At 41.3% G+C, this 18971-nt stretch overlaps 1 protein-coding gene across 2 annotated transcripts in view; it reads left to right on the top strand.

The window, feature by feature from the left end:
- The window catches only part of atp13a3 (ATPase 13A3), a 35508-nt gene that overhangs the window by 15143 nt on the left and 1394 nt on the right, over positions 1-18971 (top strand). The window contains exons 3-33 of one of the 2 annotated variants that reach the window (XM_026194423.1): positions 569-655; positions 1020-1193; positions 3824-4066; positions 4258-4328; positions 4574-4657; positions 4857-4926; positions 5375-5509; positions 6260-6332; positions 7144-7275; positions 7401-7583; positions 9518-9675; positions 10005-10193; positions 10347-10408; positions 11643-11793; positions 12247-12366; positions 12578-12595; positions 12820-12973; positions 13343-13463; positions 13647-13771; positions 14224-14384; positions 14819-14947; positions 15036-15115; positions 15351-15393; positions 15485-15594; positions 16177-16273; positions 16360-16432; positions 16525-16702; positions 17386-17564; positions 17715-17803; positions 18040-18120; positions 18857-18949. In XM_026194423.1, the coding sequence (XP_026050208.1) occupies positions 605-655; positions 1020-1193; positions 3824-4066; positions 4258-4328; positions 4574-4657; positions 4857-4926; positions 5375-5509; positions 6260-6332; positions 7144-7275; positions 7401-7583; positions 9518-9675; positions 10005-10193; positions 10347-10408; positions 11643-11793; positions 12247-12366; positions 12578-12595; positions 12820-12973; positions 13343-13463; positions 13647-13771; positions 14224-14384; positions 14819-14947; positions 15036-15115; positions 15351-15393; positions 15485-15594; positions 16177-16273; positions 16360-16432; positions 16525-16702; positions 17386-17564; positions 17715-17803; positions 18040-18120; positions 18857-18949 (3627 nt within the window). In that variant the 5' untranslated portion in view covers positions 569-604. The remainder of the gene's footprint in view (positions 1-568; positions 656-1019; positions 1194-3823; positions 4067-4257; positions 4329-4573; positions 4658-4856; positions 4927-5374; positions 5510-6259; positions 6333-7143; positions 7276-7400; positions 7584-9517; positions 9676-10004; positions 10194-10346; positions 10409-11642; positions 11794-12246; positions 12367-12577; positions 12596-12819; positions 12974-13342; positions 13464-13646; positions 13772-14223; positions 14385-14818; positions 14948-15035; positions 15116-15350; positions 15394-15484; positions 15595-16176; positions 16274-16359; positions 16433-16524; positions 16703-17385; positions 17565-17714; positions 17804-18039; positions 18121-18856; positions 18950-18971) is intronic. The other variant, XM_026194424.1, reaches the window with a different exon arrangement.

Raw genomic sequence — 18971 nt, 5'->3', positions numbered from 1 at the left:
TTCACACACAGACACGCACACCACCGCCATCAACTTTGCTAAATTGCTAAAAACATTGATCAGGCAGCTGTGATTGAGCAGCAATGTAGATCCAACTATTTTCACGGTTGTTGTGGTCGTGATAATTTTGTGAGGCCACATCGAAAAGGCTCGGATCAGCTTGCCATAGTTCTACAAGTTGTGCCTCCGTCGCTTGTGTCCAGATCACACGCTGCACTGCCGTGCTGCGCCGTCTTTTTCGCTGACATTTGTGTTTGCGCGTGCGCAGTGTGACAATCTGCGGTGACACCCTCACGACGGTCGCGAGGATTTCAAACCTGTTTGAAATCCTCGCGACCAAGCGATTGATGATCGGGAGCTGGTCGTGAGGTGTTAATCGCGTCTCGTTACCCCACGTATACTACACGATGCACGACGCATGATGAAGGCCAAAATCGGGCCGATCGCCAAAACGGTCGCACGACTCAAAAATCGGCTCAAAATGGGCCAAAAAATCGCACAGTGTAAGCCCAGCATTAAATGTTTCCCGCACTGTTCAACGTTGACATTTTGTCTGATCTGTTTGCAGTGACTAAGGAAGGGGCTTGGCAAACTGTTCTGCAGCATGGAGAAGGAAGACCTCAAGATTGTCAACAAGGGGGAAGAGGAGGAGATGGTATTTTTCATTTCACATATACGCATATTGAAAAAATACCAGAATTGACGTGATCCTGAAGGATCCAGAATCTAATGTGCCCATCAGTGACTTCTTGATGGCTTGCAATTTCTTCTCACTGCTTACTGAGTGTTTCCCTAATGGTACCATAACCACCCTGGCTGTGAAACTGGAGTCTGTTCCCAGCCTGAACCCCAGTGAGCTCACGCTGCTCGACCCCACCTGCGGTCCAGTCTACAGTGATGACCGCTACGCTTACTTTGTCTTCACTGCTAACTCCTGTGGGACTACCAGAAAGTTACATACTGTGTTACCTAACGTGCCATACTGTGCTCCTGTTTTCTCTTTTTTTTTTTTTGTTAAGGAGCTGCAGGGCTACCGTCTGTGTCGTTGGCGGCTGGCCCTGGTGGGCCTCGGGGTGCTGTGTACAGGGGGCTTCCTTCTCCTGGTGCTCTACTGGATGCCAGAATGGTGCGTCAAGTCCACCTGCACTCGTACCACAGCCCGTGAGGCCAAAGTGGTGTTGCTGCGCTCCACGGTAGGTAGCAAGTAAAGCAGCAGTGAGTCATTATTATTCAAAAAAGAGAAAAATTATTTACTTAGAAAATAAGTTTTTCTATTTTTTTCTCTCTTTCTTCGTATTAAATGGGTTTTTAATATTTGGTTGGAAAAAATCTAATCAAGAAAGGAAGTGGTGGATTTTAGAGATTAAACATTTTATCAACAAACTAATCAAAACATATTAAAACAATTTTGGCTTCTTTTTTATTTATTATTTGGTGTTGCCAATTCATGAAAAAAATGGTAAAGACGTAATTAGAAGTAACTATTTTGAAGACTAGTAAATAATAATAATAATAATTAACATTTAATTTTAATATGTGCAAACACAGTTGTGGGCTTTTTCTTTGTTGTTTTTTTTGTTGATTTCTGTCTGTCTACATTATTATTAGGGCCCGAGCACTAAAAGTGCGAAGGCCCTTTTGTATCTGCTCCGTTTCTCCTTCTTCTTCTTCTTCTTCTTATTATTCAGGCAAAACAAGGGCCTTTTTGAGGGCCTAAACATGCTCAAAAACTCATGAAATTTTGCACACATGCCAGGTCTGGTGAAAAATGTTGTATTTTAATGGTTTTAAATATGAGCACTGGGAAATGGCTCTACAGCGCCACCTATGCCTTGTTAAATGCAGCCCTACGACCACATCATTTCAGCTACATGTATGAAATTTGACACACATGTGTATCATGCCAAGACGAACAAAAAAGTCTGTGGGCACATTGACACAAACCCAACAGGAAGTCCGGCATTTGGACGTAAAGATGACATTTTGGCTCTAAATTTTGCCATTTCCATGCCTCGAACTTTTTCGAACTCCTCCTTGGGATTTGGTCGTATAAGCTTCATCTTTGGTCAGTGTCAACTACACACCTGGGCCATGTTAAATTGTGGAGCTTTTGAATTTTCGTGATATGGTGAGGCCGTGGCGCCACGGCGAATTTCGATGACTCGCCATGAAAATCTTATTGCCTCTCATTCTGTCATACATTGTCCGATCTGGACCAAAGAGCACACATATGATAAGGCTCCACCCCTGAACATATTTCAACTGCCACATTTGACATCAAGGACAGCGCCACCTAGTGGGAACAGGAAATGTCATGTTTTACACTTTGGGGTACAGTATTGTGATGGGTGACATCTGCAGCTTCAAATTTCTCCAGGAAAGCCTTAAGGAGTTGGTCTTGGGTTACAGTGAAAACTGTGAGTTTTCGCGAAAGGGTGTGACCCCGAGAGCATGGCGAACTTTGATGTCTCGCCATGAAGAAACAAATTAGTATAACTCAATGAAATCCAGTCTGATCAGCACCAGACATGATGTCATACCCGCCCTGAATAGATTGATATTCCCATTGTCAGGAATACGCAGCGCGCCACCTAGTGGCAACAGGAAATGTCATGTGTACTTTGTTGTACTGATTTTCACAGGTTCATCGTGTACACCTCAAAAGCGGTGAATATCACCATCAGTCCCTCATGATGCTTCAGTGCGAAAACTGTGACTTTAAACTCAACGGCGCACCCTGGTGGCAGCGCGGTTCACCATTAACAATGAAGTGGCTTTTGAGGGGCTTGGAAAGTTTAAAAAGTCTTGAAATTTGGCACACACCTCCAATGTGATGAATGCTTTGTTGTTATGTGATCACTTTCCTTGAATAGCGCAAAATGGCTCCACAGCGCCCCCTACAAAATTTCAAATCATCAGCCCCTGCTCTGTGTTTTATCTATGAGTCTGAAACCTGGTAAGCTTGTAGAAGATATCAAGATGTAAAAAAAAGTCTCTTGGAGCAATATCCCAAATCCAACAGAAAGTCAGCCATTTTAAGATGAATGTGTAATTTTCACGACATTTTCCCCTCTTTTCAGGCTTTGTTGTTATGTGATCACTTTCCTTGAATAGCGCAAAATGGCTCCCTACAAAATTTCAAATCATTTAACGAACTCCTCCAAAGATTTTCATCAGATTGACGTGATCTGCAGTGCGTGGAATCTGAAGACCTTTGTGATGTTAAATTGCGAAGCTTTTTACGTTGAGGGAAACGGGGTGGTCATTACGGCACGTGGAGTTTCAAACACTCGCCAAAAAGCAGTAATCTGCTGTCACTCAAAAACACAATGTCCAATCTCACACAAAGGTCGCAGGCACGATGAGACTCGAGCTCAGAAATAGTTGTTGTTATGCCATTTGTCAGTAATGTTTAGAGCGCCACCTAGTGGGACGACTATAATCATGATCGAATGAGATGAAATGTTAGCTGGTGGTTAAATGTATGAATTCCATCAATTTGACATCAGATCGGACGTGCTGGTTGTAGGTGTTGGGCGTGGCTTGACGTGCTGGGGTGCGAGGACCCTCATAACGCTGCTTGCAGCTTTAATTATTATTATTATTATTTTAGTAAAAAATTTCACATCTGTATTTTTCCGTTATATTAATGGAAATATAGTTATGAGCTCTCACCCCACTTCCCAGTGACTAAAAATGGAGACAGACATATAGAATAATGTTGTTCCTCCTCATAAACGTTGCACTTAATAGGGGGAAATTTGTTGTTACTTAATGAAGCTTCTCAGAAATTCACTAGATTAACTTTGTTTGGGTGGTTTAGGATGAGTTCCGGCGCTGGTTCCTGGCCAGGGTGCGAGTGATGCTTGCCCCAGGGAGAAACCCCTTCCACAGCCTGGAGACCCAGACCACCTCCCCCTCCTCCCCTTCCTCTCCTTCCTCCCTCTCCTACCCCTTCTCCTCCTCTGCTTCCCCACCTCAGGCCAACGGACACACCATTCATCCCTCCGATGGCAGCCCTGCTCAGGAGCTCATCAGGAAATTTGCAGACTACCAGCCCACGCAGGTAGGCACAACACTTGTCTCAACATAAATCTGTAGTATAAACTGGAAATGCACTAAGCACATAAATGAATGTGACTGTCGTTTTTCAAAGTTCATAGAAGGGTTGTTTTATGGACAACAATACAAATATGATTACTTTTGCCAAATAAATCTGTCTCTTATTTTGGTCCCTTTGCTCTTTTTTCCCCTCAGATTCGCTACTTTACCTTTCATAGCACAAAGTATTATTGGAACGACGAGAAGCAGAACTTTGAGGTTTTAACGTAAGCATTCTTTTATAACTATATAACTTTCAATTTTCACTGCAGAATCCTCTTAAGTAAACTCTTCAAAGGTTGCACACAGCAGTAATGACAAGTAAATATATGACTCTTGCTCTGTATGTTGACTAACAAAAAAAACTTGAGGGGGAGAAGATTTTCATTTTATAGCAACTTGCATGCTTGTTTTGCTTTTGCTGTTTCGGTTATGTGGAATTAAAGTATCTCCTCCAATGTTCCTATTACAGTGGCCTGGAGGATCTGCAGGTCAGCTGCTCCACCCTCCACTCGGAGCACAGCACAGGCCTGACTATGAACCAGCAGGAGTACAGGTAACATTCAATCAAAAGACAAAGTCACTCAAGTTTGTACGGCACTGTAGGTGCAAGGAGTTGTTGTTGTTCAGTTGTTGGGGTTAAAAACTATAAGCCCTGATATTGTAACTGGAGTTAATGAACAGTGGAGGAGGAATATCCACAGTCTTTGGTATTTACACACAAACTAAATACAATTTTTCTTCCTGTCTTTTAGGAGACTGTTCTTCGGAGTGAATGAAATTGCAGTGAAAGTGCCTTCTGTTTTCAAGCTGCTTATCAAAGAGGTAAAAGCAAAGTTTGAGTTTCTGTATGCAGCATGAATGTGTGTGAGACATCTTTTCATCTTGTGGGTTTATTGACACCTTGCACCAAATATTAGTGAATTAGTTTATTGTGTGGCACACGTATAATAATTTGAGAACAGAAATCCTTTTCTTCTGTCAGAACAGAGTCGTGCTTATGTACTGCTGTCTTGCTACTTTTTCATGTTAATGCGATTAGCTGAAGTAGGTTGTTAATCATTTCAGCGCATTATGAATGAAACTGTGTTTAAAATTTTTCTTTTCTTTTTTTTTATATTTAAGGAAATTGTACTGGTTCAACATTTTCAAATATTTCTGTTTTCTTGTGATTTCTGGATCTTTCTCCGTTTTTCTCTCTTTGTTTTGTTTTGTTTTATTTTATTTGACCTCTTTGCTTGCCATACCGATTCCTCTCTAAATCCTTCTGCAGGTCCTCAACCCTTTCTACATCTTCCAACTCTTCAGTGTGATCCTGTGGAGTGCCGATGAGTATTACTACTATGCTGCGGCCATTGTTTTAATGTCGGTCATATCCATAGCTACCTCTTTGTACACCATCAAAAAGGTGAGCTCTACAACATCATGAGATTGAATTGAACTCGTATTTCTGTCAGGAGCAATTTTAAGTCAGTGGATTGAAAATTAGTTCACTTTGTTTTTCTGTAATACTTAGATTTTGTTTAATGAAACTAAATTTTAGCACAGAGCTCTATTAATACAGAATTAATCAGCAAATGTGTGAAAGAAGAAACAGGTTGATTCTTTTTTTCTAATATAAACACTTGTTTTGAAAATCTTCAGCATCCTTGGAATAACTTAAACTATTCAAGTATTTATGTCATATCAGCCACTGATAACGTATCCTTAGATTTACTTATTGTATCATTATGTCAAAACACAATGATGACGGCTTACTTAGCTTTTGCTTTTTTCCCACCTCATTAGCAATGGGGCCTAAGCCCAGTTTGTCCAGCTGTGTTTTTGCCTGATGGCGTTCCCACGATTGTTTTTGTTTTCAGTCTCAGATAAACGTCTTCAAAGGCTGACTCATTTATATGGAACATTACATTAAGTACCACAGAATCGGACGACTGCCTGTTGAAGACCTTTTTCCCCCTCTTATTTCCTTCTACCATTATGATTTATACCAGTGACTAAACTGAGTATCTAATCTAGCGTTTTCAGTCCAACGCATGCACGTGGTTTACTGGCTCATGGTTGACTAACTCAAATGAAAACATCCTTGCAATTCACAGATGTTCATGGGAATTAAAAAGGTTTTTTAATCATTGTTATTTTTCTTCTCTTTCTCCAGCAATACGTCATGCTTCATGACATGGTGGCAGCTCACAGTATTGTTCGTGTGTCCGTATGCCGAGCCAATAATGGTTTGTAAAACTTTTTCTTTGATTTTATCTTTTGTTTGAGATTCAAAAATTATTTTCATAGGAAAAATGCATCAGGTATTCTATATTCAGCTAGTTTCAAAAAGGGATTTCCAATCCAAATCTGACAACGGGGATTTTTCTGCATTTATGCCGAGCCAGACCCTGCACTGGCTGCCCTCTAAATGTCCTCTGCTGTGAAACACTGCAACGTTAGAGTCTATATGACAATAAGGATGGACAGTTTGGTCTGTTATTCTGCACAAAAGGTTCTGTTTGTGTTTGCAGAAGTGATGACAATACCATCACCATCTCAAAATGCATGTCATTAGTTGTCCAAAGGAGGGTGGTTGAACTTGGGTTTAGAGTTGTCAGACATAGCTGTGGGGGCACATAAGCTGTAAGGTACTGCTTATGATGCCTCAGCTTTTTCCACTGCTGCGTAGAGAGGCATTATTAATGAGAGAAGTGCTGAACAAGACTATGAGGCTCTTAAACACAAAATATCTCTGTGGCGGGGCTGCTGCCAGTGCTGCTGCAGGGGAGGCGGACACACCTGCACGGCATCTGCAACTCTGTGCTGACTGACTGTTGTTGTTGTGTGTGTCTGTAAAGGACAACAACAATATGTTGAAAAGAATGAGCGAGTGGTCGGGTCTGCCTTGGGTTTATTACAATCTCCTCATCCCTGTTGCCTATCATGTCCACTGTCTACACTTGGAATACATTTCTCACCTCTCCTGTTTTAGGTATGATGTCTGTATCTGATTGCACACATTCACTCACTTTGTTTCTACCACATATTTCCTGGCAGATATCGAGGAAATTTTGTCTACTGATCTGGTGCCCGGTGACGTGATAGTCATCCCCAGCAATGGGACCATCATGCCATGTGACGCCGTGTTGGTCAGTGGCACCTGTATCGTCAATGAAAGCATGCTTACAGGTTGGTAGAGAAGCACATGTAAAGACTTCGTTCTTCAAATTTTATGTCTTTGCAAGTTCCAAACAGTCTGGTTTTCCTCTTATGTATTTCTGGACGCAGTGCTAATGTCTTTTAATCTTCATTAGGTGAGAGCGTTCCAGTGACAAAGACCAACCTCCCAAACCCAGTGCCAGGGGACAGGGGGGAGGAGGCTGGTAGTGCCTACAACACAGAGGAGCATAAGAGACACACACTCTTCTGTGGCACCAATGTAATCCAGACCCGCTTCTACACAGGCGAACTGGTCAAGGCTGTAGTGGTGCGCACAGGTTAGTTTGGGGGTCTGGATTCAAGTGCTTTAATGATTAATGTGATTGTAATAATCCAGATCTTTTAAAATGAAATGGGGTACTGTTACAGTATAACAGTGAGATTTAGCCTATATGGAGCGATCGTGGCTCAAGAGTTGGCAGTTCGTCTTGTAATCGGAAGGTTGCTGGTTCGAGCTCCGACAGTCTCGGTCGTTGTGTCCTTGGGCAAGACTCTTCACCCGTTGCCCACTGGTGGTGGTCAGAGACCCCGGTGGCGCCAGTGTCCGGCAGCCTCGCCTCTGTCAGTGCGCCCCAGGGTGGCTGTGGCTACAATGTAGCTTGCCATCACCAGTATGTGAGTGTGTGTGTGTGAATGGGTGGATGACTGAATGTAGTGTAAAGCGCTTTGGGGTCCATAGGGACTAAGTAAAGCACTATACAAATACAGGACATTTACCATTTACCATATGTTTAAGTTAGTGACATAGTCTCTAATGAAATCCTTTACTTTACTGCAAAGTGGGAGCTTGATAAAGTTGGCTGGAATAAAATGGTTTGTCAATTTAGAACAACAAGCTTGCTGTTTGATCTATAAAAGTCCGTTTGGTCAGAACATTTTGCCTCAGTTCAAATGACAGAATGAAAGAAAGTAAGGGCCTGTCTCAATATGCGTACTTGCGTTCTCGTGTACTCGTGACACGTCATCAGTCGGAGAGCGAGTACTGTTCCAATTCAAAGTACGCATCAAGCCGAGAAAGCGAAAAATTCCCGGATGTGTTCTCGCTCCGCCCGTTTTATCGCGCATGCATTGGGGCGACCGTGGCTCAGGGGGTTGGGAAGCGTATCTGTAACCGGAAGGTCGCCGGTTCGATCCCCGGGCTCTCTGTCCTGGTCGTTGTGTCCTTGGGCAAGACACTTTACCCTACTTGCCTACTGGTGTTGGCCAGAGGGGCCGATGGCGCGATATGGCAGCCTCGCTTCTGTCAGTCTGCCCCAGGGCAGCTGTGGCTACAACCGTAGCTTGCCTCCACCAGTGTGTGAATGTGAGAGTGAATGAATAGTGGCATTGTAAAGCGCTTTGGGTGCCTTGAAAAGCGCTATATAAATCCAATCCATTATTATTATTATTATTATTGTGTGGACTTGGTACAGCTAAATAACCCAGAATGCATTTCGTCCAAAACGCAGCAATGGCGGACGAGCGCGGCTAAAAACTTTTAAATATTACTCTTTCTGGGTCACAAAATAAACTTTTAAGTTATTTTCAAGCGAGAATGTAGCTGTGTAAACTTCAAATATCTGCTCGATTTATCAAGATATTATATATTTCCAAACGTGCTCTGACGTTTTCGGAGACGTCTGTGACCCGCCAGCTCCATAGCAGACCGCGAGGTCGAGGATCACTAGAGCCGGCGAGAACAGCGGACTCCCGGCACATCGTTTTCAACCCCCCCGCGGTCTTTTCGCTACTCAGGTTAAACAAACCCCAGCAGCTGTCTATTGTATTGAGTGTCCACTAAAATAAAAATAAAAACATTCTAACATCTCACCTGCTTGTTTTTATTAAGTCACACATGTACACTATTTTTATTAATAGAGATTTCGCTACTGAGGTTAAACATGATATATAAGTCACTTCGTTCACTTCTAAATGTTAATGTTTGGTTTATTTCAGTGTTTTATTTGTTCCTGAGTAAACCGGTTTGGCTGTGATTAAAGTTAAGCTTCATAACATATTACTCACAGCTAAATTAAGAGGGGACGGCAGTAAAAACTCCAGACCTGTGACATCATCAAGTACGCTGGTGTTCCAGTTGTACAAATCGCGAGTCCGTGCTCGCATTCTCGGCAAGTCCGGACTCGCCGAGAACGCGAGCACGGACTCGCGTACTTGAGAATTGAGAAAGGGCCTAAGACTTAAAAATGACCAAAGATTCATTTTCTTCACTCAGGTTTCAGCACAGCTAAAGGCCAGCTGGTGCGCTCCATCCTTTATCCCAAACCCACCGACTTCAAGCTGTACCGCGATGCCTACCTCTTCCTGTTGTGTCTGGTGGCTGTGGCTGGAATCGGCTTTGTTTACTCCATTGTACTCAGTATCATGAACGAGGTAATGCAGAAAGTTAAAGGAGAATGATCGGTCTCCTCTTTCAGTTTTTCTTTTTCTCCAAAAAATCTTGTAAGATGATTACGTTTTCAGATGGTTTCCCTTTTTAATGCAATACAATTTAATCGGGTTGGTTGAAATGCCTGAGGCAGCTGTTCTAGGAGTGAGTCATCCTCTGTGGCCAGTAGAAACAAATATTTTGTTCTCCAGAAAACTGACAGTCTTCTCACACATTTGTGTATCTCTTAGCACTGAAGAACATGGGCTCTTTGTGAGTTGTCGAGAATCAGGGTTGTCAAACATGCAAACATCTGCAGTTTTTTGTTTGTTAGGTGCCAGCTAAGACCATCATCATTGAGTCCCTGGACATTGTCACCATAACAGTACCACCAGCGCTGCCAGCCGCTATGACAGCCGGCATTGTGTATGCACAGCGACGCCTAAAACGTATTGGCATTTTCTGCATCAGCCCACAGAGAATTAATATCTGCGGCCAGATCAATCTGGTGTGCTTTGACAAAGTGAGTCTCTAATTTATTCAGATTATCAGTTGTAAAAGACGGTGCTTAAGTCACTCTGTAGAATTTTAGTGCCATGTCATATGTAGAAGCAACTGGTAGCAAAGATCACCCCGTGTTGATTCAGTTGAATTTCATTATCTTTTATCTTTAAAGACTGGAACTCTGACAGAAGATGGGTTAGACCTGTGGGGAGTCCAGAGGGTTGAGAATGGCAGGTAAGATGCTCTGTGCCCTAAATTAGTAAACGTGAGCCTATTTTACTGCATGTTGTAGCCTAAAGAAACTAAAAATCTGAAGGTGTCATTTATTTCAGCCACTGATAAACTGTTAAAAAGAGCTTAGAATATACTGGAGTGTATCTGTGTAACATTTCATATCCCTCTAAATCAGGGATGTCAGACTCATTTTACATTGTGGGCCACATGCTGCCCACTTTGATCTTAAATGGGTCAGAACAGTAAAACTCTGATAAATGTGTAAAATTCAGTAACTACAAAATATAAAGTTTTCATTTCATTTTTCAAAGATTTCCAGTGGGCTGGAGTGGAGTCTTTGCTGGGCTGATTCTGGCTCCCAGACCTTATGTTTGACACAGTTGCTGTAAATGCACAAATTACACTGAGGATCTGGGGTGTTAACATTAAATTACATAGACATTTACTAGTCTTTTAATCAACTCGGATGTGTTGTTCCTGTCATGGTTGTTTCAAACAGCTCAGAAGAAATTTGGATACGAGCAGAAACCAAGAAATCTGCTTGTCTCTGAGATTCCCAGTGATGCCTAAAACTGATCATGCATTGTAATAAGCAGTGGCTGGATGATATGTCTTTTTTCTAGTACTAAGGTTATCGTTAGAAAACTGAATTGTAATAGCTCTGAATTTTAAAGGCCTAATCATTTATTTACCAGATAGATTAAAAGTTTTTATCTTGCAAATGCTCATTTCTCAATCAATTTCTTGCACGATCTGATATCCTCGTGTTGGTGTTGTTCCCACATCATCATAATAAATGTTGTTCCAGGTTCAACATTGCAAGTGACCAATCACATTGTTGTGACGTCATACTGTTGCGACTTCGGAAAAAAAACAGCCGTGAAAAGAAAAGTACTTAACTTGCGAGAAACTCCCTCTGTCCTCCGATCCAGCGATTTGAATTCTTTGCATTTCAGGATACTGTTCTTTAATGAACGGTAAGCATTATACATATTGTTCTTGCAACATTGGAATTTCATAATTGAACGAATCGCTTGGCTTGCAGAAGTGTTATGTCACAAGAAGGTGATTGGTCACTTGCAATGTTGAACCTGGAACAACATTTATTATGATGATGTGGGAACAACACCAACACGACGATATCAGATCATCCCAATTTCTTATGACTCCCACAATGTAGTTAAAGGAGTATAATTTAATCTCTCTTCACCGCCCACTTCTTCTGCCTCTCCAGCTTCCACCTGTCAGAAGAAAATGCCTACAAGGAAAATCTTGTCAAGTCCCAGTTTGTGGCTTGCATGGCCACATGCCACTCACTTACCAAAATAGAAGGCCAGCTGTCTGGGGACCCGCTGGACCTCAAAATGTTTGAGGCTACAGGCTGGGTGAGTTCATCTGTATCTATCCACGAGCTAAATGTCTGTAAGGGCAGGCTAGAGTTATGAGACTCATGAATCCATTTTGTGATGCAGTGTCCCCTTTATTCTCCCTTCTGTCAGTATTTAGGCTGGATACAATTTTGCTAAACTGGGCATTAACGCATTATTGCTTTATAACCTGCCACAAAAACATCTGCATGATTCCAATCATGTTGATGGCTCGAGATTAGAAAGGTCCTCTTCTTTTGTACTAATCTAGTGTACGAGTTTTAGATTATATACAAAAGCTGCGCTGTTCTGATTTTTAGTATGTCTTTGGCATGTCTGGATAAAATTATTCAAAGTAAATGTTACCTCTGCCTAAAAGACATGTAAGCATTATTTCAATGTCTTAATGTTGCACATCTAAAAAGCTTCTTGGTATGAAATGTAAACATTTACTTATATTTACCTGCCCAGATCCTGGAAGAGGCTACCGAGGAGGAAACGTCTCTTCATAATCGTATCATGCCCACTGTCGTTCGACCGCCTAAGCAGCTGTTGCCCCCGGAGCCTGCTGTAACACCAGAGCAGGACATGGTATGTACAGCAACCCGGTTGTTAGCAGGACACCACAGGCCTTCAGAGTCTAGAAAAAGTATAAAATTATATGAATATATCTGTCCAGCATCTAAACGTGCATTTTTTTGTGTGTGTGTCCATGTTATTATAACATTAAAAAGAACAGTGTATTTTTACTCTTAATGACTGGTTTATTTGTTGTTGTGTGTTTTTGTTTTTGTTTTTATAGGAACTCTATGAGCTCTCGGTAAGTAGTAGTTGTATTTCTTTTCATGCCTGTCAAAGTTAACTGTTCATTTCATTTTATTTTTAAAAAGAGTAATTTGGTGATGTGAGTATTTGTGTTTTATTCATTTCTATAGTGCCTTTGTGTATAACTGGTATACTTTTAACTCGATTTTAGCATTTCATCTTTCTCTTTCTAATAAACAAATAATTTTATTTTGTTTGTCTTTACGTGTGCATATGCAGGCAGCCTATGAGATTGGTATTGTGCGCCAGTTCCCTTTTTCTTCAGCGCTCCAGAGAATGAGTGTAGTAGCTCGTCTCCTCGGGGAGAAACGTATGGATGCCTACATGAAAGGTGCACCAGAGGTTGTGACTAGTCTCTGCAGAAGAGAGACGGGTGAGGTGTCCAAAATGTAGAGATGTGCATGTTGTCTTACAATTTGTTTTATTTTTTCTTTTATACATTTTTCTACAAATGTATCTTTGACCTGGTATATCCATGATTTTGTCCCAAAAGTAGATTCTGTTCATCTGGAAACTGTTTTCTGATGAGCAGAATCAACTTTTTGGGACTTTCTTCCCTGGATGATTGAGCATACTTCAAGATAATGATTTTGTTGCTCCAAAATTAGTATTTAGTGTTGTTGTTAGTGTTGGTGCTTGCACTGTGAATCTATAATTCTTGGGTTTCTGTCTTCTTTTCTTGCTGTTTGTTACTGATGAATCACTGATTGGCTCTCTTGTTATTGTATTCATTTCTTTGCAGTGCCAGAAAACTTTGCAGCGGTTTTGGAAGGCTACACGAAGCAGGGTTTCAGAGTCATTGCTCTCGCTCATCGGCGGCTCGAATCAAAACTTACTTGGCACAAGGTCCAGAACATCAACAGGTAGTGTACTTTGCATTGATGTAATACATGCATTCTGTGATCTGAATAAGAAAATAAAGGGAAGTGGCTCTGTGTGGAACAAAAAAATATTTTAATGAGAGATAATTTACTGGGAAGAAATGTATGTTTAATATGGGGATTTTGTTAGACACAAACACATTCATATGTCTTTCGTTGAATTAGGGATCACATAGAAGCAAACATGGAGTTCCTGGGTCTCATCATCATGCAGAACAAGCTGAAGCCAGAAACTCCAGGGGTGCTGCAGGACCTTCATCAAGCCAACATTCGCACAGTCATGGTTACTGGTGAGAACATGCTGGTATTTTCCATCATTGCATAACAAATGAGAGGTCACAGGTATGCCAGCAATAGTTTACTCTGCGTGTATACTTTAACCAGGTGTTCCTGTCTAGACTCACTGTACTTGGCTGTGAATCAAATTCAACTTTGAGCCTTAAAAAGAATTGATTGTTTCACAATTGATCCATGGTTTGCACGTACTCTGGCTCACTTTTAACCTGTTTTTTGCAAGCTCATCCATCTCCATTAGCCCCCAAACTCTACTGTGGTGTCACTTAGGGTGAGGTGACACTGAGCTTGTATTTCATCATTCATAATTCATCATCTATCATCAGTCACAGCCAAGCAAACCCTTGGGTAACTTATTTATAACCCAAGGCTGAAGATGAAAACATGACAAGCAAATGACTGAATTGTGGGATGTTATAGCAAAATTAATATCGTAATCACTTTGCAGGTGACAACATGCTGACGGCCATCTCTGTGGCCCGCGACTGCGGAATGATCCCTCCCCAGGACACAGTCATAATTGCCGATGCCCTCCCTCCACACGATGGACAAGCCGCCAAGATCACCTGGAGATACGCTGACAAACCTCGCAGTGCATCCCGACTTCAGGTGAATCGATGGGTCTAATTCTAACACTGGTACAACACACAGGCAGCTGAACATACTTCAGCTAAACATAGCTCGTAATGTCACATATAAATTGAGCAGTATCTTGTCTACTAAAGGAAATGTAAAGGTTTTCAGCAGATCAAATACAAAACAAAGGTGTGTGATCAGATCATCCAAAACCCATTACCTGTTATTTGATTAACATCGATTACAAGTTATAGAAGTTATTTATTGATTAGATAAAATGCAGCAGATTTTAACATTCAATAGTGAATTTCTGTGTGGGTTCAGAACCTTTGTTAAATAATATAAAGATGTCTTTGTTGATTGTTAAAACAGTTCAAAGACTTGGTTTTTAGTAATTATTGAATGTTCCTGTTTTTGTTTTTTTAAATCTCGATGCATTTCTTAAAATTTCTCATACTTTGGAACAGGAAGTGAACATAAGCCTGGAGGATGTCTGTCACATAGATGATCCCAAAAGCCAAGAGCTCTACCACTTTGCTATGAACGGAAAATCATTTGCTGTAATCGATGAACATTTCCCAGATATGCTTCAAAAGGTAAGAAACTGCTCAAACGAAAATGGAACAGAAGTTGCATCAAATACGTCTTTGTTTCTGACTCCTGATTGTGTGCTCTGCTTTATAGCTCGTGTTGCGCGGCACAGTGTTTGCCAGAATGGCACCTGACCAGAAAACCCAGCTGATTGAGACGCTGCAGGGTGTCGAGTGAGTATTTAGTCAAATATGGGATGTAGCTTTGAACTTGTCAAAAATGAGATTTCAACATTCTGTTATTTAACATTCCCATCGTGTGCTGCTGGACAGTTTGTCATTAATGAGCAGCAGAATCAGCTTTTAAGTCAAAACTGAAAGTTTGTGGCATCGTAGCTTTGATCTTGCAACGACTTTAAAAAGCATTACACTGAGTAAAGATTTACTGTTTGTTCTCATGTGCTCGCAGCTACTTTGTTGGAATGTGTGGTGATGGCGCGAATGACTGTGGGGTATGTACACCTTCATCATTTGGACAACAGCTCTCTGTAATGGACACAATCTGACAGCAGTATGTATATAATGCTAACTTATCTCACCCAGGCTTTGAAGAGGGCTCATAGTGGGATCTCTCTGTCGGAGCTCGAAGCCTCAGTAGCATCTCCCTTCACCTCAAGGACCCCCAACATCTCCTGTGTCCCTAACCTCATCAGGTCTGTATTTTTATTTACATGCTGATCCATAAATGAATAAAACGGTATTAAGAATAAGTATCTTATAGGCTGAATTTGCAGTCTGGCAAATATACACAGTGTTGCGACTTTCATCCGTAAATAAAGCCGCGGCCGGCTGAGTTGGTTGTGTCCCTGTGACGCGCCTCCAATAATCCATAATGAGTCGAACTTATACTTTGCGCATTTATTTTAAGAACAAAACAAAAACAAACATTTGCGCTTTCAATCAATTTACAACTAGCGCATGGATTAACTGGTGTGCCAAAAAATGACGTTCAACAGAAAAGTTTGCCCACAAACCACTCACCCAACACACCTGCTGCGTACACCGACATCAGGTAAATAGACTGTGACCACACCCACATACATCACCTGAGACGCAGGTAAAGCTATACACCTGTGCCACCAGAACAAAAAAGGAAAAACATAAACATTGACTTTGGCTCTTACACACAGTGTCACACTATTATTCAAATGTTTTGAGGAGTTGAATTTGTTGTTCCGTGAGCAATTTTTCCCCCCAGTTATGTTGTTAAGACACAGTTTGCTTTGTTTTTGCAGGGAGGGCCGTGCTGCTCTTATCACCTCCTTCTGTGTGTTTAAGTTTATGGCCCTCTACAGCATCATCCAGTACATCAGCGTCACTCTCCTCTACTCTGTACGTAAAACTGCCTGCTTAGTTAGATGAGAAATCCAGTGAATTCAGATTTTTGTCATCTGTACCGTGTTGTTTTTGGTTTTTAGATTTTAAGTAACCTTGGCGATTTCCAGTTCCTCTTCATCGACATTGCTATCATCCTCCTCATTGTCTTTACCAGTAAGTACAACTAAAGTATCAAGGATAAGCGATATGTGTGTTTATTTGTTCTGAATGTAATAATCCTCACTATTCACTCTGCCCCTTATCAGTGAGTCTGAACCCAGCGTGGAAAGAGCTGGTGTCCCGTCGTCCTCCATCAGGTCTGATCTCAGGGCCTCTGCTGTTCTCTGTGCTGACCCAGATCCTCATCTGCTTGGGCTTCCAGATCTGGACATTCCTTTGGGTCAAACAGCAGCCCTGGTACAAAGTTTGGACGCCACTTACCGAGTGAGCACTGACTATTACTTCTAATGTGTAGCAGACAAATACCCAAATCAAATAATAACTTGGTTTCATTATAAGTTTTAAACGTTGTCATGTTATCGTGTTCCACATTTTGTTACATGATGGATTAAATTCTGCACACAATAGAATTTAATCCACCACAATGAAATTCTTGCAAATGTATTAAAAATCGAAACAAATATATAACCTGTGCATAAGTATTCACAGCCTTTCCCGTGACACTCAGAATTGATCTTATTGTTTCCACTGATCATGTGAGATGATCTTCAACTTGATTGAAGGCCACTTGTGGCGAATTCAGTTGATTGGGGATGATTTGGAAAGGCACACATGTCAATTAATAAGATCCCATGTGTCAAAGCGCAAAGCAAGCCAGGATGTCCGAGGAATTATCTGTAGACCTCTGAGATGGGATTGTATCAACTTTGAACCACCAGGGCCTTAGTCAGGGAGGTGACCAGATTTGCACGAATTTCAAGTAACGTTTTTTACTTTGTAACTGTGGGATTTGTGTGTATAATTTTTGTGTTGAAAAATGAATTTAATCCATTTTGGAAAAGGCTATAAGATTCTGAACATGTGAAGCGCTGTGATTACTTTCTAGATGCAGTACAAAAGGACCACAGAGTGAAAATTTTCTTAATGACTTCTCTGTCTTCACACAGTGTCTGCAACCTCACATCACACATTGAAATGGACTTTGAAAATGAGACAGAAGAGGACGAGCACAACATCCAAAACTATGAGAACACCAGCCTCTTCTACGTCTCTTCCTTCCAGTATCTCATTGTTGCTATTGTTTTCTCCAAAGGCAAACCTTTCAGGCAGCCGAGCTATAAGAATTGTAAGAAACTTTTCCCTAACGTGTGTGTGTGTGTGTGTGTGTGTGTGTGTGTGTGTACGTGTGTGTACGTGTGTGTGTGTGTGTGTACACATATATATATATGCCCTAAAAAGTAAACTCTACAATTTTATTTGCGTGTTTTCTTCACAGGGCCTTTTGTGCTGTCTGCTGGGAGTTTATATGTTTTCCTGCTGTTCATCTTGTTCTACCGAGTAGACGTCATTAATGGGTTTATGGAGGTGGGAAGACATTAAATGCACACTTTATATACTTTAATGTAAGATACAGCTTTATTTATCACCTCAGGCTCCATCTTTTCTTGGTATTTATTCATGTAAATGGAGATTCTGACTTTGTTTTTGACTTACTGTAGTATTGCGCGTGCATAAAGCTTTAAGGCAGGGCTGTCTTGGTAAGACTAACTTTATAACTTTTTCTTGTCGCTTCATTGACGAGTGTTTCTCTGTCTGTGTAGATTGTTTGCATCCCGTTTGAATGGAGGCTAAAACTTTTCCTCATCATCTTAGTCAATGCTGCTGTGTCTGTTTTGGTGGAGGTAAGATCCACACGTTCACACTTGGGTAACAGCTGATGTTTTCCCCATGTTCAGATTTTGTTTTCTCATGCAGTGTGCTCATCTTTATCTCGTTTAACTGGACAGCAAGATCAGTTTTGTGTTGTAAAGCAGAAACGGAAAGAAGCAAAGTGTGAGGTTTTTAATAGTTAACCGTTTAAAGAATGTGACTTTATTTTGTTACAATATGTGCATTTGTGGGTATTTTACTCCACATGTTTGTCTAATTAAGGATGCTTTTTAGAATTTATTTCTGTAAACCTTCACGACACTGGATTATTAATGCCTGCCTGCTGACTCGCTGGAGCAGTATCACTGTTTCTGCCCTCCTTTTAGATGGCTGCCCTTGCATTCACGTACTGCTTAGTATGCCCCCGTAGATGGAGCCTTTTCCTAAACTAACAGTGCAGTTTCCCTTCATCTTTGAAGTGAATTGGAGGGACAAAAACACAGCAAGCAGATTCAGTTTCATCAAGAGCTTGCAGTATTTTTTTTAGACGACAATAACCATGCACGGCCTTCTTACTAATAAGCTTAATTTTAACCTCACATGCAATGATTAACACTCAGTTTCATGGAAGGAAAGAAAACTGCTATACTTGGTACTTTAAAGCAGTGTGGCACTAAAAATCAGTTGCGCACCTCTATAACAGGAGCTTTGTGAAATCAAACCAGACTCTCTGTAATTCTTTCCCCTGCCCACTGCACCATCCCATAGACCATCATCCTTGACATCGTCTTACGGAAGCTTGTGTTCAGCCGAGACAAACAGGGCAACTTTGGCGTCACTCCTGCCGCCCCGGCACCACAGGTTGGAAATATCTGACACCTTT

This window comes from Astatotilapia calliptera, chromosome 15, assembly GCF_900246225.1.
Source record: "Astatotilapia calliptera chromosome 15, fAstCal1.2, whole genome shotgun sequence".
NCBI lineage: Eukaryota > Metazoa > Chordata > Actinopteri > Cichliformes > Cichlidae > Astatotilapia > Astatotilapia calliptera.
The sequence above is the reverse complement of the archived record's forward strand: the minus strand, read 5'-3'. Positions and strand labels throughout refer to the sequence as shown.